This window comes from Terrapene carolina, unplaced genomic scaffold (assembly GCF_002925995.2).
Source record: "Terrapene carolina triunguis isolate 2854851 unplaced genomic scaffold, T_m_triunguis-2.0 Scaffold495, whole genome shotgun sequence".
Taxonomy (NCBI): Eukaryota; Metazoa; Chordata; order Testudines; family Emydidae; genus Terrapene; species Terrapene triunguis.
Window position 1 is genome coordinate 2,876,634 of NW_020664846.1, and position 26,507 is coordinate 2,903,140.

Genomic DNA, 26,507 nt, shown 5'->3' on the forward strand with positions numbered 1-26,507 from the left:
GCATCTGTTGGGATGCAGGGCACAGCAAAGGGCCAGTTTTGAAATGAGAAAATCCGGCTGGTGACTTAGCCCCAGAGGCTGTAGCAGGGCCTCTCATATTCACCCAGACACCTACCATCACTGAGTGCAGTTGGATGGAAGAAACGTGTTATGGTTTGAGTCCTGTGCACCTTAGAGACACTCCATCCCTCCTTGCGTTTTGCCCATGAACTCCCCAGATCTGGTCAAGTCGGGGCTGCAGCCAGGGCATTCCAAACAGAGGGTCCCAAACTCTGGAACTTTCTCCTCACTCTTTGGGCTGACAGACCCAGTGTCTGTTGCCCGTCTGGGCACGCTCTGAAGCCTATCCATCCTTTCTTTGTACGAGAGGGGTGGGAGAAGTGCAGGGTTTGGATTGAGGTTGGGAGTATGTGGTGGGGTGTCTGCCCACACTGGCTTGGAAGGAGTTAAGGTGGCTAGGCAGGCCAATTAACTCCCCTGGGTGCACCTGGAGGAGGAACCAGGGAGTTGGCCACTAATTAGGAGTAGGCTCAGCTGTGCAGAACAGGCATGTCGCTGGCTGCAGGAAGGCAGGCTGCAGTCACTCTCTGAGTGGAGGGAGTCAAGAACCTGGTAAATCTAGAGAGGGGGGAAGCCAGTAGAGTAGGAAGAAGCCCAGGGAAACAGCAGTGAGGACTAAGGCAATATAGGCTATGGCTCCTTGTTCTAAGGTCCCTAGGCTGGAACCCGTGTAGAGGGCGGGCCTGGGTTCCCCTACCAGCCACTGGATAGTGGCACAGGCATTGGAGACGCCACCCTGACAGCAGGGTCTGGACGGCCTCTGAATTCCTTGGAAGGGGAGGATTTTTGTGTCCAGGCTAGAGGGCCAAGCCATGAAGAGGAAGCTGCAGGTCCAGCAGTGAGTTGGGTAGCAGGATGAGACAAGACAAAACAGGGGAATACACCAGTGGAGGGAGCGTGCATGGAGCTAATCCCCAGGATGGCCAGCAGGAGGCACCGCAAGCAGTGAGTGAACCCTGTGACTGTATCAGAGGGGTAGCCATGTTAGTCTGGATCTGTAAAAAGCAACAAAGAGTCCTGTGGCACCTTATAGACTAACAGATGTATTGGAGCATAAGCTTCCATGGGTGAATACCCTGTGACTGTGTAATTTATATGTTAACCCTGGATCAATATTACATGCAACTAGAGCTCAGGTTAGGTGCATATTAATAAGGCTGCGAGCCTGTCATGGAAGTCACCGATTCTGTGACTTTCCGGAACCTCCCTGACTTCTGCAGCAGCCAGTGCGGCTGACCCCAGGGCCGTCTGAGCAGCTGAGGTGGCCAGCCACACTGGCCACTGCTTGGGCGGCCGGCCCCGGAGCAGCAGTAGCGGGGTCCCGAGCTGCAGCCCCACCCCCCAGCAGCAGCGGCACCCCACAGAGCACCTAAGGTTTAGTCAGGGGTATTTATATAGTACAAAATTGCCTGTGACTTGTCCATGACTTTTACTAAAAATTGGCACGACTAAATTGTTGCTTTACATATTATACACAGAACTGAACACCATATGCCTGTACCCTATATACAGGCACAGTTTCACACAGTGAGAGAGATACTCTGAGCAAAGGAATTAAAGGTACAAAGTGAGTTATTTGATCCTTTATAAGTAGCAAAAAGTGTCAGTTTCAGCTTCCTTTCCATGCAAAGAAACCAAAACATTTTCATCAGTGACACAGTAAAAAAATAAGTCAAAGCTCTTACCTGTCTCAGATCAGTTACACTGTATTTATGGGGCGATTCCAATAGATAGTCCCGATGATCAAGTCTTCAAACAAACACAAAACAAAAAATGTCGGACACATTTCACCAGGGCTGTAACAGACTTCGAGGTGGACACGAAACAGATGACGTAGACTCTGAAGAAAACTACTGCAAATCTGACTTCACTATTATTGATCACAGATTTTGTTCCCATTACCTCTACATTAAAAATGGTCTGAGAGATGGTCAGAGAGTATATTTATTACATAATTTTACCCAGCTGTTTCCTCTCAAGCTAGGAGATTGCCTTGATTCAGGATGGTATTTTCTTAGGATTTCTTTCCCTCCATCTCTTAACACGTGGGCCCAGAACTGATGTAGAACAACTCCTAACAGCAGATGGAAACAGGGAAAACCACAAAGCCCTTCCAGCACCACTCTACCACAGAGCAAGCTGGCTCAGAGACTTGCTGAGTCACAAGAACAAAAGCTACAAGAACTTCCCATTCAATTCCAAAGGAGAAGTCAGAGGAAAACAGTCCCAAGGACCCCAGCACAAACCAGGGGGATTTCTGGGTTAGTGGGAGTTGGAGAAATCCAGTTAACCAGTGAGAAATGACCATTCTCTGACATCCAACGGCCTGGGCCCTCCCGATCTGCCATAGCTGTGATCAGGAGAGGCCTCGGTAGAACTGTGAGGAGGGCTATTGGCAGAGCACTCAGTGAGGGTCCCTTTCCTCTGGAGTGGTCTGCTCCCAGTGGGTCAGCATGGCTCCCGTTTATTGTCCTTTGGGATCACTGGAAAGCCCATCTGTTTGGGCAGGCACTGGCAAAGGCTTGAGGATGCTGAGGGAGTGTTGCCAGTCACAAGCATCCAAAAGTCATGGTTCAGGCTGCTTAAAATCATCAGCTTGGTTTAAAAATCAGAAGATTTAAAAAAAATAATTTGGGATCTTTTTAATTTGTCTTCTAGCTTTAGTGTTTCAGGGTCATGTTTTCCAGCTTTTTCCTCGCCAGGTGGGCTAGAAACTTTAAACACTAAAGCTGAGATACTCATGTAATCACAGGATTCCAAGAGCCGGGGCTTTAAGGAAAATGCCAACTCTGATGAGATGTGATCAGATTGCCAGAGGTGACAAACACCAAGGGTGGGCCTGCTGTCTAGTGGGGAAGTGCACAGAGGGATTCTAAGCTGCATTGGTCACAGGACTGGGGAACAGATGGGGTGTGTGGAGGGGAGGGGAGAGAAGGTGCTGCTCTGTTTCATTTTTACTTTACATCTCCTGCCAAGTAGTTTCAGCTGTTCTCTGATTCTACAGATTCGACTCATCCTCTCCATGTGAGCATACAGGCTTTTGTTCACCCATTTCAGACTGAGTAAAGGTTGATTGCAGATTTGATTCAGGAATTTTTTAAATGTATGCTCAAGGGTGCCCAGAGCTTTGGATGGGGGCTGAGTTTGAATATCACACACGCCCTATATGGCTGGCCCCAGTAGCACCTGCAACAGCAGGACCCATCTCCAGGACAGCCACAGGGTGGGTACTAAGAGAGCAAAAGCTGGCAGAGAACAATGCACAGGACCCTATCTAATGAAGGCAGGAGCACAGGGTAAGCCAAGGTGTTAAGGTATGTATGGACCCGCAGCTTTCTGTCTTATTCAGTTCGAGAAGGCAGGGCACCAGGCAACCAAGCACATGCTTGGGGCAGCACCTGGTAAGGGGCGGCCAATCTTGGGGTGGCAGGGGGCAGCGCGGCGCAGCATTCCGCGGGGGGGGGGCGCGCCGGGGGGGCGGGGCGGGGGGGGGGGGGGCCGGGGGGGGGGGGGCGGGGGGGGGGGGGCGGGCTCCAGCGGGGGCTCAGCGGGGCGGCGCTTTTTTTTGCTGCTTGGGGCAGCAAAAAAGTTAGAGCCGGCCCTGCGAGAAGGGAGGTGATTTCTGACCCACTGTTTTGATGAAATGGGCCTGGCTGGAAGGCAGAGTGTGGCTAGCAGGACAATGGCTAGCACTTATCCGGCACTTCATGCTTTCCAAGGACTATAAAGGCATTAGCAAATCCTCCCAAACTCCCATGATGTGGGTAAATATCATCTCCATTTTATAAGGGAGTAAGGGAGAGGATGAGTTACTTGCTCAAATCACACAGTCAGGCAGGTGATAGAGTCAGGATTAAAACCCAGCAGTTTCTAGCTCCCATGAGTTCATTTAATTCAGTCTCCTCCAGAGAGTTGCTGAGCTCCAGAACTAGACAGACCCTCTCCTTGGACCCAGGGCTGGATCACTTGGTGCTATGGACTATCTAGCACCTCATGTCCTTTGCAGATCAACCGGAAGATTTGCACTGAAGGTGCTGCCTCTCTCAGTTTGGGGAAAGGACAGAAGAGAGGGAGGAGAGAGAGATGAATCAAGCAAAGGTTGGGAGGAAGGCAATTTGGGGTTCAGGATTGATCACTGCCTTGCCGTAAGGTTAGGATGCCTGGGAATTCTTAGAGAGGGGCCTCACCATTTGCTAAGCTTCTTCGGGGCCCCACTGCGACACATTATAAGGTAATCGCCAAGTAGTTTCAGCTGTTCTCTGCTTCTACAGATTCGACTCATCCTCTCCACGTGAGCATACAGGCTTTCTTTCACCAATTTCAGATTAATTAAAGGTTGATTGCGGATTTGATTCAGAAATTTTAAAGCTTGTCGACAAACCTAAAATATAGAAAAAGCAAGCATTGATAGGGGCTCAATTCAAAGCACTCTGAAATCGATGAAAGAGTTCCCAGTTACTCCAATGGATGTTGGAGCACTGCCTATCTGCAAAGGAAGTTTAAAAGGAAAACACAGAGGAGGAAGAAACAGTCACTGACTGGGCACCAAAAGTGCTGATTCAAAGATTTTAAGGTCAGAAGGGACCATAAGATCGTTGCACCTTCCACATAACACAGGCCAGAGAATTTCATCATGACTCAAGTACATCTTCCAGAAAGTCATCCAGTCTTGAGCTGAAGACTCCAAAAGATGGAGAATCCACCACTCCTGTAGCAGCTTGTTCCAAAGGTTAATCACCTTCCCTGTTAAAAAATGTGTCATTTCTAATTTGAATTGGTCTGGCTTGAATTTCCTGCCATTGGTTCTTGTTCTGCCTTTCCCATCTACACTGAAGAGCCTTTCAGTGCTTGGTATTTTCTCCCTGTGAAGATACTTAATGGGGTTGGACTAGATGACCTCCGGAGGTCCCTTCCAACCCTGATATTCTATGATATACTATGATTCAATGTAATAAATTCACCTCCTGATCTTTTTGAAAATTAAACAGATGGAGCTCCCCCAGTGTTGTAGTGTCCAGCCCTCAAATTATTTTTGCGGTTCTTTTCTGCACCCTCTTCAATTTTTCAACATCCTTTTTCAAGCGTGGATGCCAGAACTGCACACAATATTCGAGTACTGGTCTCACCTATGCCATATACCAGGGTAAAATCACCTTTTGCTTCTACTCACTACTGCCCCATTTTTACCCCCCAGGATTATATCAGCCTTTCTGCTGAGCGGGGGGATCTTTAAAGAATTAGGTATCCCCTGCCTGGACCATCCATAGACTTACTACTCTTTTAGTCAAGTCCCAGTTGTGGATAAGGCGCGATGGAATCACAGACTCGTCGTCCTGATGGCAGCTGTCACAGTAATAGAGGCCAGAGAATGCACAAAGTTTGGGTTTCACAAAACTGAGTCTGCTCTGTCTGGAGCAACCTTAAAAGAAGAGAGATTGAACAGTTAGAGAGTAACAAACACTCCTCCTCCTCCCCCCCCCCCATTCACTTCTGAAGATGGGTCCAAAGAGCACAGCCCTTGGGAAGTTTGGCTGTGTATGGAACCACACGTTGCAGAGTACATCTGTAATTATTACAGGGCAGCACAGTGGTTCAGGGCTAAAGAAAGGTCAGGAGAAAATGAGATGATGAAACCAGAAAAAGTAACAAAGGAAAATCCAGCAGAGGGAGATTTAAAGAGGGAGCATCCAGAAACAGTGACAATTGACCTGCTAAAGAAAGAAGCGTGTACTTCCCAGTGCATTAGATTTTTTTCTGCTCTATAGGGGGCAGTGCAAACAGTAGGTAATGTATATCCTGTCCAGATGATGGAGATAGGAAATCAAAGTTCTATGATGTTTTCCCCAAAGTTTTCCAGCTGACCAAAGCAGTTACAGAAAAAACAAAAACGTGAAAAACTACAATAAATAAAATCAAATCGTGAGCAGCAAGACAATAAGGGAAATGATTGACTCCAACTACTGAGGCATGCATACTATTGTAGTGAGCCTACTTCCTGGGAAGAGAAAGATAGGGGCAGAGTCTCAGGCTATGTCTACAGAGAGCTCTCCTGCTGACAAAATGACACCAACCCCAACGAGGGGCGGTAGCTTTGTCAGCAGGAGAGCATCTCCTTCAACAAAGCGCTGTCCACTGCACTTTTTGTTGGTAAAACTTTTGTCGGTCAGGGGTGTGTTTTTTCACACCCTTGGCCAACAAAAGTTTTACTGATGAAAGTGCAGTGTACACATAGCCTTAGTCTGGCATGACCAGCTAGGGACAAAGAAAACTCTGCTTAGCGAGAAAGCTGTTCCCTGGGAAGCCCTGGGGGAAAGCAGACAGGCCATGACTCCCAAGGACCTGTCTACTTGAGATGTGGGCCCCCAATTCTTACTGTTTGCCTTTGCAGCCTGCTCCTCAGCAAGCGGGGGATGGTGTGGGAGAGAGCGGCCCAGCAGTCAGGTGTCTCCAGTGTCACCTCTTCTCCCTCCTGCACCTTCTCGACACAGGCCTAAGAAGCAATCTAACAGGAGTGCCCTGGCATTGTCTTCACTAGAATCAATGGAGGCTGAGATATTAAACTGAATCCATTCAATTTGTATCCAACCAAGTAGCTGCCTGTTGCTGGGCTTGAACGTTCTGATGGAGAATGAACTAGATCAGGTGAGAGTGAAACAGAATTAAACTAAAGGTGGCAACATTTGTATTTGGTAACACTTGGTGTTTTAGTGCCACCCTGAACTGTGGTTCTACTCTGAAAAGTGACTATGTAAACAATAACTGCTTCTAACTCAGCAGATCTGTTCCTTGTCTGTATCCGAATATGATCTGACTATGTCTTACTCCTCTTAGCCCTGCAGAGCCAACGCAGCAACAGGGACCAGAATCTTTCCTTGCTGATGCAACGTCTGTGATGGAGAATCCACCATGACCTTTGATAAGTTGTTCCAATGGGTAATTACTCTCACTGTTAAAAATGTAAAAAGAACGAGGAGTACTTGTGGCACCTTAGAGACTAACAAATGTATTTGGGCATAAGCTTTCGTGGGCTATAACCCATTTAATGGTAATCAGGATGGCTCATTTTCAACAGGCCATCCTGATTATCACTACAAAAGTTTTTTGTTCTCCTGCTGATAATAGCCCACCTCAATTGATTACTCTCGTTACAATTGGTATGGCAATACCCATTTTTTCATGTTCTCTGTGTATATATATCTTCCGCCTGTATTTTCCACTGCATGCATCCGATGAAGTGGGTTTTAGCCCATGAAAGCTTATGCTCAAATAAATGTGTTAGTCTCTAAGGTGCCACAAGGACTCCTCGTTCTTTTTGCTGATACAGACTAACACGGCTACCACTCTGAAAGCTGTTAAAAATGTGTGACTTATTTCCATAGATGTGACCAGCTAGTAAAGCTGACACACAGTCTCCGCTGTGGCTAGATAAAAAAAAATGTCCAGGCTCACCTAGGGAAGTAGAAACACTTAGAAGGAGCTGATGGAAACCAAATAAACTGGATTCTTGGATCTAGCTTTCCCCTGTGGGTTCATTTTGGTGAGACCTTGGGTAATGATTTCTTCTTGCTAGTCACATCCCACGTAAGTGGCTGTGTGTGTAAAATGGGGAACAATTCACCCTTGCTAGAGTCAGTGAACATGGGAGCAGAACCTGACTGAGCAGGCTGCTGTGTACAGCTCTCAGCAGGTGGAGAGAAGAGTGCATTGCAAGAAGAGCAAGAGCCATGCACTGTATGTGCAGAGTCTAAAGCTACAGACGGCTTGGAGCCAGAGTCTCTCTCTAAACTCCTATCCTTCTCTTCCAACCTGTGGTAGGACAAAGGGGCTATAAGCTGCTCCTGAGAGAGCGCAAGTGGCGGACAGCAAAGAGAAGTCTGGATGGAAAATCTAGATTCCCAATCAGGCCAGTTTAAAGGGTTATAAAATGACTGAAGACAGAGGAAAGTAAAGCTCAGACAGAGGCTGTTCCACCTGGCAGAGACAGGAAGTTGGGCTGGCACTGCAAAACACTCAGTCTGCGGCTTCCATCTATCAAGAGCAGAATATCCGTTATTAGGACAGAAGGAACTGAAGTTTAAGAAATGAATAGACGCACCCGAGATAGTTAGAGACTGAGTGGGAAAGATAAAACGGGAGTAAAAAGAAAGTGCTGAAAAACACACAGGGCACAGGAAACTTTATAGGAGTGACAGAGAAGTCTGAAGGGGATTTTTCAAGTTTAATCAACTTACCATATTAAAGAAAAAGCAAATTAAGCTTTATGTAGAAATCAATGATTGTTATCCTATTAAATCAAAATAACCTGTATATTAGGAGGTATTTGTTTGTGGTTAAATGAATGTTTTACATAAGAAGGTTGTCACACTTGTACTATAAAGCTGTTAAAGTTAAATTATTTGTCACTGGAATATTGAGCCTTTAGAACATGCACTTATTCCTCATGATTTGCCCATGTTTATCCCACAGGTCATAGCCATGACTTTCAGCTGTGATGCCCCATTAACCCAGCCCTGGCCTCTCCAGCAGAGGCTGAAGTAAGTGAGCAAATCAAAGCCAACATGTACCTACCTGCACATATGAAGCTCTGGGAGTCCAGTCCTTTCTCCATGGGGATGGCCACCAGATATTGTAAGAAAAAGCCATTTTCCTTTACAGTGTTTTTCAAGATTGCCTGAGAATTCCCATCCAAATTGCCACCAAGTGTCAGCGCTTCCTCTGCAGTTTCGAGATATGAGGTTAATACTCTACGAACAAGCCCCCTCCATGCTGCGGCAGCATCAGCACTCTCAGCCTGCAGCTTCAAGATGGCTTTAGAGGTTATCACCTTGAAAAACGCAGGCCCACCAAGACTCGTGTCGGGAAGAATGTCTTGGATTGTCTCTATTCCATAGCTGTTGCTTAATATTTTTTCATGGTTTTTTACTTTAAAGCATTTTAAAGCTTCTAACGACAAGGAAAAAATAAAAGGAGCCCAAGCTTTATCTACATCCATATAAAGAACCGATTCTTTAATGGCATCTAATTCCGGTGCAAGAGAAGACGTCCAATCATAGGCATTTCCAGCTGTGTTGTTGTACTGGAGCAAAGCAGCTGAGTCACTGAGCAACACTCCAACTGTGTGTCCTTCAAGGTCGTCTTCTGGACAGTCAAGCGTCTCCCATTCCTCCTCTTGCTGAGGCCGACACTTGCGTAGAGCCTCATGTATCCTGTCTAGCCAGTCCTCAGCTTCATCTCGGGAAGGAGCTCGTAAGCACAGTTTCTTACCAGAGAACACCAGCTCAAACCGGCCATCACTGTGAACCAGCCCCAGCGACTCGCATCGCAGCAGAGAGTAATTCTCACTGTAAATCCGCTCTTCGTGGTCCAGGAAGAGGCGGAACTCCAGTGGGGATAACTCACAGAAGAACTCTTTCCAGAGGCCCATTGCTCCCCTCCTCTCCAGACTGCCCAGCTTCAGGAGGCCTCGGAACGGATTGGAAAGACCTTTGGGAAGACAAGGCATTTCCATGAAACCGGGAAGAATATGATAGACAAAGCAGAGAAAAGCCAATAAACAATTCACACTAGCATGCAAATAAACAGCATTAAAAATATTCAATAGACACAGCTGAATCTGTTAGATAATGGCCTGATTTTCCATTACTCTCTGCTGCGAAGCACCTTGCATTGACACCAGTGCAAAACGAGTGTGTAAAAACTCCCCAGTGAGAATTGTAACTCTGCCTGCACTTTGCATTGGTGTCAGTGATTACACATCTGAGCCACGGGGGAGAAAGGCATCCTTAGGGCTTGTCTACACTAGAGAAATTTTCTAAATATTTCCAGTCACTGTTAATGTGGGCTCAGCAACACTGGGAGCCCAAACATGGCTGCCACTATTGGCCCTGTTATTAACAGTGTCATCTAAACCTGCTCAGAACTGGTCTGATCAGAATAATGTGGTGTAAACCACTTCTTTCACAGTGAGGATTTGCCAGGTAGTTTCTAGAAAGAACAAGCTGACTTCCAGCTCTCCCCAGTATATAGGCACCCACAGCAGAAAGGAAGGCTAAAAAAGGGCATCGACTCTTCAATGAGATGACTTTTCATCCCATTTCCCAACTGGTCCATTCTTGGTTGGAATGCACATACCGATCTGCCTGCGATGAACAACATGGAAGCCCTTTTGTTCCTGGTCAGGGGATGGCTTGGGCTTCCCAGTCTTTGAAGAGGATAAGAAGGGTCCCTCCAAATCAAGTGCACTGATCAGTTCTGTGGACCGGCCTTCTCTGGCCCCCTCAAGAGAGGACCCATAAGAATCAGTTAGGCCTTTACTGCTCCCTTCTGGAGAAGGCCTGTAGAAATCGTCTTCTGATATCCAGCTCCTTCTTTTCTATTTAAAAAAAGAACTGAAATATTACTGAACTTTGGCCAGAATCCTGTAAACATATCCACGCTTAAATTGACACATGAGTGGAACCATTAACTGCAGTGGGACCGCTCACATGTATAAAACGAAGCAGGTACATAAATACATAAAGGGTCAGGGTTTAACTGCCTACAAAATCAAGAATATTTACCTTTTAATGAGTTACAAATGTTTGTAAGCTGCACTAGCAGCTCTCTGTATCTAATTACTGGTCAGTTAGTCAGTCCTACCCCAGTGCATGGCCAAGACAAGTTCTCTCTCCTTGGTCACTGCAGTTAACTGAACAAGATTCTTCACCAGGAGGTCAGGGTGGGAAGTTTTCAGCATCCTCCTAAACACCCCAAGGGATCCACCATTTATCCCACCATGATCAAAGAGACCTAATTTTGTAGCTGCCGTTTCCACCATCACAAAGCACTGAATGAGACGCCATCTACATCTGGCCATTGCTGCTTCTAAATGAGCAACACTAGGCAACCTTTTCCCCCCACCCCATTCCCTTAGTGCTGCGCTGCAGAGCTCTTAGAACAGGTGCTTGCATTAAGTTTGCATCCAAGCTGAGCTGCTTCTACATACTTGCTCCTCAGTTGAGCTACTTTTCTGCTCTTGTACTTTATCTAAATCATGTAAAACACTTCTAGTTGACTGTGTCTTCTAACTACAACTGCAAGATCAAATACTGCCCTCAGTTAAACCCATGCAGCCCAAGTGGCTTTTTGAAGTCCAACAAAATTACATAGATCCCTAGATTCCAAGGCCAAAAGGGACCACTTGATCCTCTAATCTGACCTCCTGTATAACACAGGCTGTAGAATTCCCCAACATAATTCCTGTTTAAACTAGACCAGATCTTAAAAAAAAAGAAATAAGAACATAATAAGAACAGAAGAATGGCCACACTGAGTCAGACCAATAGTCCATCTAGCCCAGTGTCCTGTCTTCCGACAGTGGCCAATGCCAGGTACCCCAGAGGGAATGAACAGAACAGGTAATCATCAAGTCGCCCATGCCCAGCTCCTGGCAAAGAGAGGCTAGGGACACCATCCCTGCCCATTCTGGCTAATAGCCATTGATGGACCTATCCTCCATAAACTTATCTAGTTCTTTTTTGAACCCTGTTATAGTCTTGGCCTTCACAATATCCTCTGGCAAGGAGTTCCACAGGCTGACTGTGCGTTGTGTGAAAAAATAATTCCTACATGCAATCTTGATGTAAAAATTCCCAGTGAGGGAGAATTCACCATAACCTTTGGTAAATTCTTCCAATGATTAACCCACCCTGTTCAACATTTACATCTTATTTCCAGTCTGAATTTGTCCAGTTCTCCTTTACCTTCTATTTTGTGGATGCCCTCAAACTGTAGTGGATTAGAGAAGGACAATTTCCAGTAACAGAAGCCATGTTTGTTTGTCCCTGTCCTATCATGTCAATCTAGGCATTTGAAAATTCTATTTTTAATCACTGTAATGCCCAGGATCACCGTTCGCATGTTTTTTTAAAGAGGCAGGTAGCATATTTGCTACCTTCCAGTATCATAGGTAAATTTGAGATGCACATTTTGGTCAGCAGCTCTGCTTTCAAGTTCCTTCAGAACTCAGGGCTCTACTATCTGGTCCTAGTAATGTGTTGCTCTTTAATTGACCAATTTGTTCCAGCACCTCCTATTTTAATGCATCTGGCAAAGAGGACTTTTGCTACTGTTAAAAGTGCATGAGAAGGAAAAGGACTCAGCCAAAAAGGGAACGAAAGAGCATGCACTGCTAGTCTGATGTCTGGTCTTCTGAATCTTTATATGAACTAAGAAAACTATATTTTTTGGGTAAAAAGATATATATGTTGTTTTCTCATTAACTTTGAACCCATCCTGAAGCAAACTTCTATCAGTATTGTGGAGTGACGCCTACCGCTCTTGGAGTTCTGCAAGCAGGTATAGGCACCCTAGAACAATAACCCCAGACACCTGCTCCAGACTAGTTTAAGCCTATTCCCTTAGATTAGGCACTTCTCCATTTCATACACAGACTCTTCAATTCATGATAAGAAACACTGATTATCTCTGAGCTGTTCAACTGGGTGATATCTTCCACCAATTCCTTAGTCACACTTTAACAACTGCTCTAATATAATGATCACTGCTAATTTGTTCCATCTAATTTTCAAGCATTCTTATGATTTGATCATGAGCTAAATCTTATTCACTTATTTTTTTGGGAAAAAACACTGTCCCTTCTGTTTGGTAAAGGGACAGTCCCCAAACACAAGGCAGCCAGCCCCAAGATACACAATGAACAGGAAGATTATGTTTACTCTAGAATCAGGAATGACTCATGCAGGACAATAACAGGTATTTAAGCACGATGGAATTTCCTGTTGATACCCAGAGGTTACGAATAGATCAACCAAACTACAGCCAAGCGGCAGAATAGGTAATATGGTCACTGAGCATTTTAAAGGAGTAGATATCAACAAGAGAAATTGTTTAGGATGGTTTAAGGATATATGGTAATAGCATTAGGATATAATGATGAGTCATGAGATGGAATTAAGCAAAGCACAATTTGGCCTGAATATCAGGAAACATTTCCAAGCAGTGAAATCTGGCTGATTATTCCAGTCAGCCATCAGAAGTAGTGGGACCCCTTCACTCGAGACATTTAAACTAGACTGAGCATTGGAGAGAACGAGCCTGCACTGGCCTCTGTGATCAGATGTTTGACGTTGCATGTAGCAACATCTAGCAGATCTTTTCCATTGGAAAGTGGGGATTTATTTCTGTGGCCAGTCGTTGCTTGGCTTTCTCCCTTAGGACCACAAATCAAGAGAAACTCTCTTGTCATTTACCATTGTGGAATGCCAATTCTCAGACTGTTCTTTCAAACTGCAAAGGATCTAGGGCCAGATTTTCAGCAGGGCTCAGCAGCTTCCATTGAGGATATCCCCCTTCACCAAGAACAATGGAAGCTACTGTGTGAGGAGCCCTTTGGAAAATCCAGCCACCCTTTCATGTAAGTGTTATGCGTGCTGGGCTCTTACCTGACTGCCTAGCTCTGACAGCTTTTGGTGATGCATTTGCCAGGTGATTTAATTAGTACTGATTTCTCCAAAGCCTAGTGCAGCAGTGTGACTTTCAGCTACAGCAAAGTACGTATGGAGCAAGGAACATTTTTCATTTCAACTCTGTAGTGAACCTGTGCATATGTACCACATGTAGCAGTATTCTTGATTAGTATCAGAGTGACAAGGAGACCAAAACCCACTGTATATGGGGCTTAACTTAAAATGAACAGCAACCTGGAAGTCCCCATTGCCTTCTATATAACATTCTTTTTACGCTTCCTAACCACTTCCCCCACTTCATTAGCTGCGAAGAACATGGAAAAATAATTGTAACACCTACTGGACAAGCTGTTGCTGGTGAAAGAAAGAATTCTGTCACTGGGCTGAGATCCTCTTGGCTTTCCTTATGACCATTTATCTTACTGGTTCCATCTTTATCTTCTGGGTTAATAATGTAAAGCTGTTGGGATGAATCTTTGTCTGCTGCACCACTGTGTGTTATGATTGGCTGAGACAACAACTGGATTCCTGTAACATGTGAAGGAGGATCTGATATCTTGCTGGCTTTAGCTAGATCGTCCACACAGATGGACTGTGGGTTATCTGTGTCAGGAAGCGGTGCAGAACAAAGAGTGCTCTCCGCTGTTACATTTAAATGCAGGTGAGAGGCTCTGGAGACAGCAGGAGGAAGTGTGGGCTGCAATGGGGCAGGCGCCAATAGATTAGGAAGGTGCGGTTCTTCTGTAGGTTCAGAGACTTGCTGTACTTTGCTGAATTCAGACAATACCCTTAAAACAAAGTTTAGGCAAATAAAAAAAAAAAGTGAATAGACCGAACAAAGTCTGCTACAAGACATCATTGGTTCCCAGAGGTCATGTGATTATAAAAATAAGTCCCCTCAGGGTTTCAGGCTCTGAAGTACTGTACAGCTTGAAATGATCTACCCCATACCATTTGTCTAGGTTCTAATAAATCCACTATACTTGTTTCATAGATTCTAAGGCCAGAAGGGACCATCGTGATCATCTACTCGGATCTCCTGCTCAGCACAGGCCCCAGGACTTCCCTTACTTTCTGTTTGAACTAGAGCATTTATTTTAGACAAGCAACCTATCCTGATTTAAAAGTTGCCAGAGCTCCTGGAAGGGTGAAGCAGAGCTACCAAATCACAAAGCTGGGGATAGATACCAGCTACCAAACCACTGGGGTGGATGAAGTGGTGGAGCCAGGACATCAACTCTTCAAGCTGTCCGCCCTCCATGGCCTCAGAAACCTGGAGTCCCAAGCAGCAGCAGCAATTTTCCCTAACCTTACTTGATTTTCCTCTTTAGAAGGTACTGTGTATCCAAACCCTGTGACATCACAGCATCTTGGTTGTCTATGGTTGCCAATTATGATAAACTGCTGTGTGTTAGCCCTGCACATACATGTTAGAATTTACTGGAGATGAGGCATGATGTACCGCTTCTGTGTCAAGCTTGAGGACTGGAAAAAGGGGTATTCTGCACAGTCATGGAATGGCCTCTCCAAGTCAAAATGTGAGAGCTCCTCATTCACTCATGGGAATCACCACATTTATAAGAAAAATAAATGTTCAGGTAAAAATAATTTGCTTTCTATACCAAAGTGTTCAAAGCCAGCCCAGCTAGAGAGTTGGGATACTTCCTTCAAACGATTCATATCCTGAATATACTTGGGAGTTTGCTTTTAAACCACTCCTGAGTCATTACTTTTAACTGCTATTTACTGTAGGTCCCCCAGACAGCAATTGTGAAAAAACGGGACAGGGGGTGGGGAGTAACAGGTGCCTATATAAGAAAAAGTCCCAAAAACCGGGACTGTCCCTATAAAAACGGGACATCTGGTCACCCTACCAGAAGAGAGCTTTGCACATGTATTAGAATTACATATTGCAATTTTGCATGACTGCTTTGATCATGAAGCATGTGCCTAGCTATGGTTTGTGTGTCAAATTTCCAATAAAAATAAGTATTCATAGCTGTAAAAAGCAATTAGCAGCAGTGCTCTGGTCAGTCAAGAGACTGTTTCATGCTCCTTTGCTCTCAATTTTGATCTCAGCATAACCTCAAACCAAAAATCTTTCCATCATTAACCTAATCAAATCAAAATGGGTTCTCATAATCTCAAGAAATGAAAGGTTTTTTTGGAATCTAAAACTGGGTGACAATGTTGTTAATCAGGGCGATACATGAAGTAGAATTGAATCAAACTATGGTCTGCTGTAGTCATGCTGGCTCTGCAGGGCTGTTGCCTTTTGTCAGTAATCTAAACATAGCTGACAAGACAATAGTCACAGCGTGACTTTTCTGACCACAGCCCCATTTTAAAACCAAACTCAACAAGAGGGTGTTTGCCAAGACAAAGACAGACTGTTTAGTTCTAGGTGAGACAACGCCCTTTTAATTTTTATGGTGATAGTGAAAACATTTGCGGTCCAGCTGTTTCTGGTTTCGTCTCTGTCCTGACATGCAAGGGGTTCTACATAGCTAAATCAAAAGAAGGAGTCAAACAAACTGTTTACAGGCTGCAAACACTGCAGCTCCTCTACGTTATTGGAGAAATTAGAAACCTGTTTTTCTCATAGAGCCTGTAAACAGGGGAGCTTCAGTGGGAGTTCTGTTGGAGGAGAAGGTTTTTGTATTTTGTGTATTGTATTTTGTAGTTATATGTGTGGAGGCTGGTAGGGGCAGTGTGCTGGGAGAGAAGCTGAGCCCTGATTGGGGGCGGGGCTTCTCTGCTTAGGGGTCCTATAAAGGTAGCCAGCCAGCCAGCGACACAGACAGCTGCAGCGGCACAGATGTAAACAGGGGAGTTTCAGTGGGAGTTTGCGGGGGAGACGAAGAGAGCCAGGCAGAGGAATAGACAGGCTAGTGAAGGGAGTGGGTGGTGTTCTGCCAGTGTTCTGGTACCCGTTGGGGGTTTGGTTTGCTGTGGGTGGTGGGGGTTTGGTTTGGTTTGTGTTTCCCGGACTAACAGGTTTTAGGTGGGAAGGCTACGACCAATACAGAGGCAGCAGTGGAAGACACAATGAGGATGACTGGATGTGGAAGCTGCGGCATGTACATGATCCTAGAGGGGGTACCTGAAAAGAGTTTCATCTGCATGAAGTGCTGCCTGATAGAACTGATGGAAGAAAAGATCCGAGGATTGGAGATGCAGGTGGAAACTCTGGTTGAGTTTAGACGGGGGTTCGAGCAGATGATGGAGCAAAGACATGAGGAGGCTGAAGGGAAAAACTCAGACTTGCAGATGGAAGCAGGACCAAAGAACTCTGAGGGGAGACTGCTGGGTGAGGAAAGTGGACAGTGGAAGCATGTGACTAAGAGAATCAGGCAGAGGAAAAGACGGGCTAGTGAAGGAGAAATAGAGCTCAGGAACAGGTTTGCGGAGTTGGAAAATGAAGAAGGGGCACAGCAGGTGGTCGCTGAAGGTGAGAGGGCAAGGAAGAAGAGAAGAGCAGCTAGTCCTATAGCAGGCCTGCACAACTCGTAAAGTGGCGAGGGCCATATTACTCCAAAGAAAACAGCTGAGGGCCGAACCCCCTCAGCCCCCCCGAAACACAACCCCCCCAGCGCGCCACCCAGCCCCCCCGAAACACACCCCCCCCCCAGCACCGCCCGCCCTGCGAAAACAGCGGTATTGAACCTTGGTAATGTGTTATAGAGGGCCATTCAACCCCCCCTGTTCCCCACCCTCTGACCGCCCCGACCCAGCAGCTCACCTCTGCCTCCCTCGGCCTGAGCGCGAAGCCGCTGCACCGCTTCTCTGCCCTCCCAGGCTTCCCGCGCGAACAGCTGATTCGTGGGAAGCCGGAGAGAGCGTTCAGGGGAAGAGGCGGAGCAGAGGTGAGCTGGGGCCAGCCGCCGGCTCACCTGCTCCCCCGCTCGCTTCCTCAGCCCCCCTCCCCTGCCACCGGCTCACCTGCCCCCCCACCACTGCCTGCCCGCTCGCCTCCTCAGCACCCCTCCCTCACCCACTGCTTGCCTACTCACCCCCCATGGGCCGCACAGTGAGCCCACGTGGGCCGTATGTTGTGCAGGCCTGTCCTATAGGAAGAGGGGAAGGGTCAATGGAGATAACACCAAATATGAGCCCCAAGAGGATACAGGATGGGTTGCGGAGGATTGCAAGGGACAATAGAAATCGAGAGGACTTGCAGCCAGAGAGAACAGGGGATAGACCAGAGAATCGTACCATCACCAGGAAAAGGCAGGTCTACGTGATTGGGGACTCCTTACTGAGAAGAATAGACAGGCCTGTAACTAGAGCTGATCCGGAGAACAGAAGGGTGTGCTGTCTGCCAGGTGCTAAAATACAGGATGTGGACCTGAGGCTGAAAAGGATCCCAACGGGAGCGGGAAAGAATCTGCTGATTGTCCTTCATGAATGATACGGCTAGATTCTCGCTGGAACGTATTAAGGGAGACTATGCCACGCTGGGGAAGACGCTTAAGGAAATCAAGGCTCAGGTGATCTTCAGTGGGATTCTGCCTGTTCCTAGAGAAGGACAACAAAGGTGTGACAAGATTATGGCGATCAACAGATGGCTCAGGCAGTGGTGCTAGAAGGAGGGATTTGGGATGTATGGCCACTGGGAGGCATTCATGGACAGAGGACTGTTCTCTTGGGATGGACTTCACCTGAGTAAGGAGGGAAATAGACTTCTAGGATGGAGGCTGGCACAACTGATTAAGAGAGCTTTAAACTAGGAATTTGGGGGAGATGGTTGGGAGATGTCCAGGTAATCTCCACGCCGGAATTTAACATTGAGAGGGAAGAAAACGAAGTAAGAAAGAATGCAGCCGTGGGTAGGAGAACAGACATAAGGAGGAAGGGTAGTGTAGATACCAGTCTAATAGGTGACACAGGCGGTAGAATGTCTGGGCCTAATCAGGTAAAGAATGTTAGTGAAGCCAAACAGAAAAAATTAAGATGTTTGTACACTAATGCGAGGAGCCTAGGTAACAAAATGGAGGAACTAGAGCTACTGGTGCAGGAAGTGAAACCAGATATTATAGGGATAACAGAAACATGGTGGAATAGTAGTCATGACTAGAGTACAGGTATTGAAGGGTATGTGCTGTTTAGGAAAGACAGAAATAAAGGCAAAGGTGGTGGAGTAGCATTGTATAGCAATGATGAGGTAGACTGTAAAGAAATAAGAAGGGATGGAATGGATAAGATAGAGTCTCTCTGGGCAAAAATCACTGGGAAAGAAAGCTACTAGAGCCTCCCCTGAGATAGTGCTTGGGGTGTGCTATAGACCACCGGGATCCGATTTGGATATGGATAGAGACCTCTAATGTTTTTAATGAAGTAAACACTAATGGGAATTGTGTGATCATGGGAGACTTTAACTTCCCAGATATAGACTGGAGGACAAGTGCTAGTAATAATAATAGGGCTCAGATTTTCCTGGATGCGGTAGCTGATGGATTCCTTCACCAAGTAGTTGAAGAACCAACAAGAGGGAATACCATTTTAGATTTGGTTTTGGTGAGTAGTGAGGACCTCATAGAAGAAATGGTTGTAGGGGACAACCTTGGTTCGAGTGATCACGAGCTAATTCAGTTCAAAGTAGATGGAAGGATAAACAAAAATAGATCTGGGACTAGGGTTTTTGATTTCAAAAGGGCTAACTTTAAAGAATTAAGGAAATTAGTTAGGGAAGTGGATTGGACTGAAGAACTTGGGGATCTAAAGGCAGAGAAGGCCTGGAATTACTTCAAGTCAAAGTTGCAGAAACTATCAGAAGCCTGCATCCCAAGAAAGGGGAAAAAATTCAGAGGCAGGAGTTGTAGACCAAGCTGGATGAGCAAGCATCTCAGAGAGGTGACTAAGAAAAAGCAGAAAGCCTACAAGGAGTGGAAGATGGGAGGGCTTAGCAAGGAAAGCTACCTTATTGAGGTCAGAACATGTAGGGATAAAGTGAGAAAGGCCAAAAGCCATGTAGAGTTGGACCTTGCAAAGGGAATTAAAACCAATAGTAAAAGGTTCTATAGCCATATAAATAAGAAGAAAACAAAGAAAGAAGAAGTGGGACTGCTAAACACTGAGGATGGAGTGGAGGTTAAAGATAACCTCGGCATGGCCCAATATCTAAACAAATACTTTGCCTCAGTCTTTAATGAGGAGCTTAGGGATAATGGTAGGATGACAAATGGGAATGAGGATATGGAGGTAGATATTACCACATCTGAGGTAGAAGCCAAACTCGAACAGCTTAATGGGACTAAATCGGGGGGCCCAGATAATCTTCATCCAAGAATGTTAAAGGAACTGGCACATGAAATTGCAAGCCCATTAGCAAGAATTTTTAATGAATCAGTAAACTCAGGGATTGTACTGTACGACTGGAGAATTGCTAACATAGTTCCTATTTTTAAGAAAGGAAAAAAAGTGATCCGAGTAACTATAGGCCTGTTAGTTTGACATCTGTAGTATGCAAGGTCTTGGAAAATTTTTTGAAGGAAAGTAGTTAAGGACATTGAGGTTAATGGTAATTGAGACAAAATACAACATAGTTTTACAAAAGGTAGATCATGCCAAACCAACCTGATCTCCTTCTTTGAGAAGGTAATAGATTTTGTAGACAAAGGAAACGCAGTGGATCTAATTTACCTCGATTTCAGTAAGGCATTTGATACGGTTCCACATGGGGAATTATTAGCTAAATTGGAAAAGATGGGGATCAATATGAAAATGGAAAGGTGAATAAGGAACTGGTTAAAGGGGAGACTACAACGGGTCGTACTGAAAGATGAACTGTCAGGCTGGAAGGAGGTTACTAGTGGAGTTCCTCAGGGATCGGTTTTGGGACCAATCTTATTTAATCTTTTTATTACTGCCCTTAGCACAAAAAGTGGGAATGTGCTAATAAAGTTTGCGGATGACACAAAGCTGGGAGGTATTGCTAATACAGAGAAGGACCGGGATATATCATACAGGAAGATCTGGATGACCTTGTAAACTGGAGTAATAGTAATAGGATGAAATTTAATAGTGAAAAGTGCAAGGTCATGCATTTAGGGATTAATAACAAGAATTTTGGTTATAAATTGGGGACACATCAGTTGGAAGTAACAGGAGGAGAAGGACCTCGGAGTATTGGTTGATCACAGGATGACTATGAGCCGCCAATGTGATATGGCCGTTAAAAAAGCTAATGCGGTCTTGGGATGCATCAGGCGAGGTATTTCCAGTAAAGATAAGGAGGTGTTAGTACCATTATACAAGGCACTGGTGAGACCTCATCTGGAATATTGTGTGCAGTTCTGGTCTCCCATGTTTAAGGATGAATTCAAACTGGAACAGGTACAGAGAAGGGCTACTAGGATGATCCGAGGAATATATATATGGAGATATACCTATCTCATAGAACTAGAAGGGACCCTGAAAGGTCATCGAGTCCAGCCCCCTGCCTTCACTAGCAGGACCAAGTACTGATTTTGCCCCAGATCGGAATGGAAAACCTGTCTTATGAAAGGAGACTCAAAGAGCTTGGCTTGTTTAGCCTAACCAAAAGAAGGCTGAGGGGAGATATGATCGCTCTTTATAAATATATCAGAGAGATAAATATCAGGGAGGGAGAGGAATTATTTAAGCTTAGTACCAATGTGGACACAAGAACAAATGGATATAAACTGCACATTAGGAAGTTTAGACTTGAAATTAGACGAAGGTTTCTAACCATTAGAGGAGTGAAGTTCTGGAACAGCCTTCCAAGGGGAGTAGTGGGGGCAAAAGACATATCTAGCTTCAAGACTAAGCTTGATAAGTTTATGGAGGGGATGGTATGATGGGATAGCCTAATTTTGGCAGTTAATTGATCTTTGATTATTAGCAGGTAAATATGCCCAATGGTCTGTGATGGGATGTTAGATGGGGTGGGATCTGAGTTACTACAGAGAATTATTTCCTGGGTGCTGGCTGGTGAGTCTTGCTCACATGCTCAGGGTTTAACTGATCGCCATATTTGGGGTCGGGAAGGAATTTTCCTCCAGGGCAAATTGGCAGAGGCCCTGGAGGTTTTTCGCCTTCCTCTGCAGCGTGGGGCACGGGTCACTTGCTGGAGGATTCTCTGCACCTTGAGATCTTTAAATCACGATTTGAGGACTTCAATAACTCAGACATAGGTTAGGGGTTTGTTACAGGAGTGGGTGGGTGAGATTCTGTGGCCTGCGTTGTGCAGGAGGTCAGACTAGACGATCATAATGGTCCCTTCTGACCTTAAAGTCTATGAGGAGACAAGGGAACCAGCCAGGAGTCAATCACCCAGCAGGAGTGTTCTCAAAGACAGCTGACTAACCAGGCAGGCCTACATCCTCAAAGATATTTAGGCACCTACCTTCCATAGATTTCAGCTGATCTGGGTTGCAGTCACTTAGCAGGAAGACTCCAGCCAAGCCTTGTAACATGCTTTCCTTTTCCTTTCCACGCCCCATGAGGGAAAAGATAGTGGTTTGGAGAGAGACATGTGAAGGGGAGAATGGTAGGTTTTCTGCTTTTGAGAGAGAGGATGAAACGCAGGGGTAAAGAGGAGGGTTAAGAAACCCTCAGCAAAGAGCATTCTCAGATACTTACTCTTGCAGAGATCTGTCTAAATCCTCTGCGTTTGCTGCCCCTAAATCAGAGTCATACGACAGCGGTTCCTCACACCTATCAGGACTTCTAGTGCAGTTGGCCTGCAGGAGGCCATCAGAGCCCAGGCTGGAGGACAGCTGGGATGAACTCGTAGTGTTAAGGCTTAGCGTGGAGCATGTAAGTTTACTTTGGTCCTCATTTTTACTGAGGGGCAATATGCTGGGTTGAACTTCAATATCATCAGATCCCGAAGAACGTGAGACCAAACCCAGGGACTCCTTTCTTTGGGATTCAGAACTAGAGGATGTTAGATGCTCCAGAAGCTCCGAAACAGGACACAGACCAGACAGGGACAAGGGAGTTATAGTCCATTCATTTAAAACTGCTGATTTATAGGACAGTTCGAAGGTCAGGGAAGTTAACCCCTGCAAGAAGCTAAGCAGAAATTCACATTCCTCTGCATCCAGCAGCAGGGCTGATGTCTGATAATACTCAGGCAGCCTGGACTTCTCTTGTAGCAGTAACTTCAAATAACACTCCATGAGGCCATCATTCAAGGCAAGCCTTAACCAGGCACGGCAGCGCCCCACATCAGTGCTGATAAAATTTAACTGTTCCAGCTCTAAAATGATGTTTCTAGGGGAGGAAAGAACAGAACATGTTAACAACTGCATTGTGAGAGCATTGCAATGTACAGACTGTGGAGGGGGGCAGATGCACTTCACGAAAGCACAGACTGCCAGAGGGAATGTCAGGAGATGCAGCACACCAGGGAGGAAGGAGGCAGCCCCAGGATGGGGCAGAAGCTGAGATAGGCATGCACGGAAGGGAACCTTAACTCTTGCATATCCCAGTATCGTCATTTGACCTGCGCAGTGAGACATCGCATTCCGAGCCATCGACTGCATCTCATGTCTCTTTCTAAAATGATAAAAAATAGGGCTTGTTGGAAGTTTTCAGTCAAAACTGTTTTTCTACGGAAAACGGGGGTTGGATGATTTCTGGTTTTGCGCAAAGAGCATCTGTTTTCTGTGGGAAATACTGATTTGCATCAAAAGCCCAAACTCTTGAAAACCAAAATATTTTGATTTGGAAATGCTGCCACAGCACCTCTATGGCAGTGGTCTGGATAGGGCCGTCCTTAGGATTTATGGGGCCCTATGCAGTACTATTAAACTGGTGCCCCTATGCCTGACGGCAGCCCGGGCTCCCGTGTGTATTTTAGAGAAGGGGGGGTCTTTTGAAGGATTTATTTAAAAAATTGTATGTCTGAAGATCCAAGCATTTAAGGCTAAAGATGAATACTCAGATTGTGCATCTAAAAATCTATGCAAGGATTTTTTTAGAGATGTGATTTTATAATCTTCAGCAACACACTAATGACATATTTTTAAAGCAAATTTTAAACTAAGGTCCTGTAGACTAACATGTTCTGAGTAAATATTACAGTAATTCACAACTGTTTTTGTTAGGAAATTCAGAAACTGTCAGTATATACCTAGGGGTTGGCAAATGCCAGTTAAATGGCTTCATTACCACTTGAATGGCTCTTTAACAGTTTCAATGTTGTGCTAATATGTCTGGCAGGCTGGAAGGCTATTTAACTTTTAAGTACTAGATCCCCTCCTGAGGAGATTCACCAGGCTGCAGCAGCCAGCTGTGGTGGGTGCTTGCAGGAAGGGTCAGAACAGGGATAGGAAGAGGCGGGTGGGTGGACACCAGGAATGCCCCAAATTTTCGGGTGCCCTATGCAGCTGTGTATGCTGCATATGCCTAAGGACGGCCCTGGGTCCGGGGGCCTCCGAGGGGCCACAAGCAGATTTCAGGGGTTCCATCAAGCACCTCTGGCATTAGACTCACTACGGCCCAGGCAGATAGCCGAAGTCCTGCCACGCGGGACTGCAGCCCAGGTCTCCAAGTCCTACCACCCGCCTGATCAACTTAGCTTCGCGGGGCCCCCTATGGTGTGGGACCGCAGGCATTGCCCTCCTTGCTTCCCCCAACACCGGCCCTGGCTTTTATATGCAGAAAAACAGCTCTTGTGGGACAGCTGGGCTGTGGAGTTTTTATAGCATGTTGAGGGGGAGGGCCTCATAAAGAAAAAGGTTGAGAACCCTGCTCTATGGGACGGGCTCCCTGGCTGGACTACATCTCCCATGAGGCACTGCCTCTCCTCTCCAAGAATGGGGGAGGAGCTCCCATCTTTGCTGCTCTTTTGTCTGGAGACCATTTTCTGTTGTCCCAACTGGAGATTCACAATGGCAATGGAAAACTTAATTATTCTGAAAGGAATTAAAAAGTAAAATGTGCAGAATACTGTGAAATGCAGCAAAACTTGCTGAGACACAAAACCAGTTGGCTCCACGACTGGTTCTTTTTCAAAGGTGAAGGCATTTCTGAACTAGGTACAAGGAGGGAGGTGGTGTTTCAATGACAAGCTCCTTCATGCACATTGTTCCACCAGCAGCTCCTATGCGTGCCCAGCACCTTCTCTAGGCAGGGAAAGATGCAGGGAAGCCACAAAGTGGCAGAGCTTCTTTCTTCCCCTCACTGATTAATCAAAACCAACAGATTTCAAATATTTCCCCCTCCAAATCTAATGATGACACTAGTCCTTGGTCCCAGCTCACATTTCAGTTGGTGGTACCGAAGCCATATTAAAAGTCCTGGCAAAAGAGTGTGGGTCTTTTTGTTCATTTTTAAAAACAAAGGCGTAAATGTTCAAAGGCACAAAAATGTCTCCCAGAGTGTGTGAAAAGTGGATGTCTTTGACTCTTTCATAACTCATAAACAGCTAAGGGAATCTGGATGAAACTTTCCAAAAACATATGCTTTTGGGCTAAGATTCTGTTCAGAAGGTAAATGTTTCAAAAACTCATTAGCATACAAAAATAGCAAATAAGAACAGCTAGCTCTTATCTAGTGCTTTTCATCAAGAGATCTCAAAGCGCTTTATGGAGGAAATCAGTACCATTATACCCATTTTACAGATGGGAAAACTGAGGCACAGAAAGGGGGATACAACCTGACCAAGGTCACCAAGCAGGGAATGGAATCCAGGCCTCCTGAGTCCCTGCCCAGGCCACAACAATTTTACAACCTTGACTACAGGGTTCACTACATTGCAATAAACTCCCTAGAAATACAATGGCCAACTTTCTCAGTGGGCTGTCTTATATGCTTCCCACATATGCTCGGAAACTGCAGGTAGCCCACCATGTCACTCTCCTTATTTAGCGGTGCTTCTTGAATAGAGCAACGGAGGACAGTGGATCCTCATTTGGGTGCAATTTGAGCTACTGATTTTGATCTATAAAGTCCCAATAAATGTGCGGGTTTCTGGTTATCTGCTGGCCCATCTACTCTACAACAATGGAGTCAAGGAGCCTGCTTATCATAGGATGTCCCTTGACCTGGTTACAACACAGTTCCTGCTTGTAGTACTGTAGACAAACCCTTAACCAGGACTGGCCTGAGGGAAAATGGCGCCCTAGGCGAACTTGTATCTTGGTGCCCCGGCCCACGTGGGTGTGGTGCCCCCCCATTGACCCTGGCCCCCATGGGTGCCCCCTTCGCCCCTCTCCTGTGCCCATGTGGGGAAACTGACCTGGATGCACAGAGCAGCTGGCATTGCTGCTCACTCCCCCACCCCAAATGCTGCTCCTCTGTGCACCCCTAAGGGGCTGTGAGCGGGGGAGTGAGGAGCAGTGTCAGGGCTCACTGCATCCAGGTCACTTTCCCCACCTGGACTGCGTGAGGGAAGGACAGGAGAGCAGAGCCCAGCTGGGGGAAGTGACCTGGATGCATAGAGCGCTTGGCAGGGGGTGCCTGGATGCACCGCTCGCTGCCACCCCCCAAACCCCCAAGTCTCTCTGCCTGTAGGAAGCAGGGAGAAATCTGGAACACCCCCCACCTCCCCAATGCAGTGCTCCCCTGCCAGCCGGGAGCAGTTTCTGACTCTACACCAGCAGCACGCTCCTCTGTGCTGCTGCATGGCACCCCCTTGACCATGGCACCCCTGAGCGAGGCCGGCCCTGACCTTAACCATGGAGCAAAGTGGGCTAAAGCCGTTGGCATTTCTCCTGACTAAGAACTGTTTTTATTGAAGACTGAGCCTGAGGGGATGCCTACACTGCGATATCAGACTCTCAAGCACATACATGGCGGGCCCAGGCCAGCTGACTTGGGCTCGCTGGGCTCAGATTTCAGGGCTATTAAATTGCAGTGTAGAAGTTCAGGCTCAGGCTGGAGCCGGGGTTTTGAGACCCCGCATGGGTGAGTTTCTCCTGCCCAAACGTCTACACTGCAATTTTTAGCCCTGCAGCCTGAGTCAACTGACCTGGGTTTTGAGTCTCATGTTTTTGATCGCAGTGTAGA

General features: G+C 46.2%; 1 protein-coding gene across 2 annotated transcripts in view; it reads right to left on the reverse strand.

Moving 5' to 3' along the window:
- PLEKHM1 (pleckstrin homology and RUN domain containing M1) overlaps positions 1-26,507 on the reverse strand; it is a 44,769-nt gene that overhangs the window by 13,399 nt on the left and 4,863 nt on the right. For both annotated transcript variants that reach the window (XM_026658665.1, XM_026658666.1), the window contains exons 3-6: positions 22,131-22,766; positions 13,867-14,314; positions 10,192-10,432; positions 8,629-9,543 (exon numbers count right to left, since the gene is read on the reverse strand). In XM_026658665.1, the coding sequence (XP_026514450.1) occupies positions 8,629-9,543; positions 10,192-10,432; positions 13,867-14,314; positions 22,131-22,766 (2,240 nt within the window). The remainder of the gene's footprint in view (positions 1-8,628; positions 9,544-10,191; positions 10,433-13,866; positions 14,315-22,130; positions 22,767-26,507) is intronic.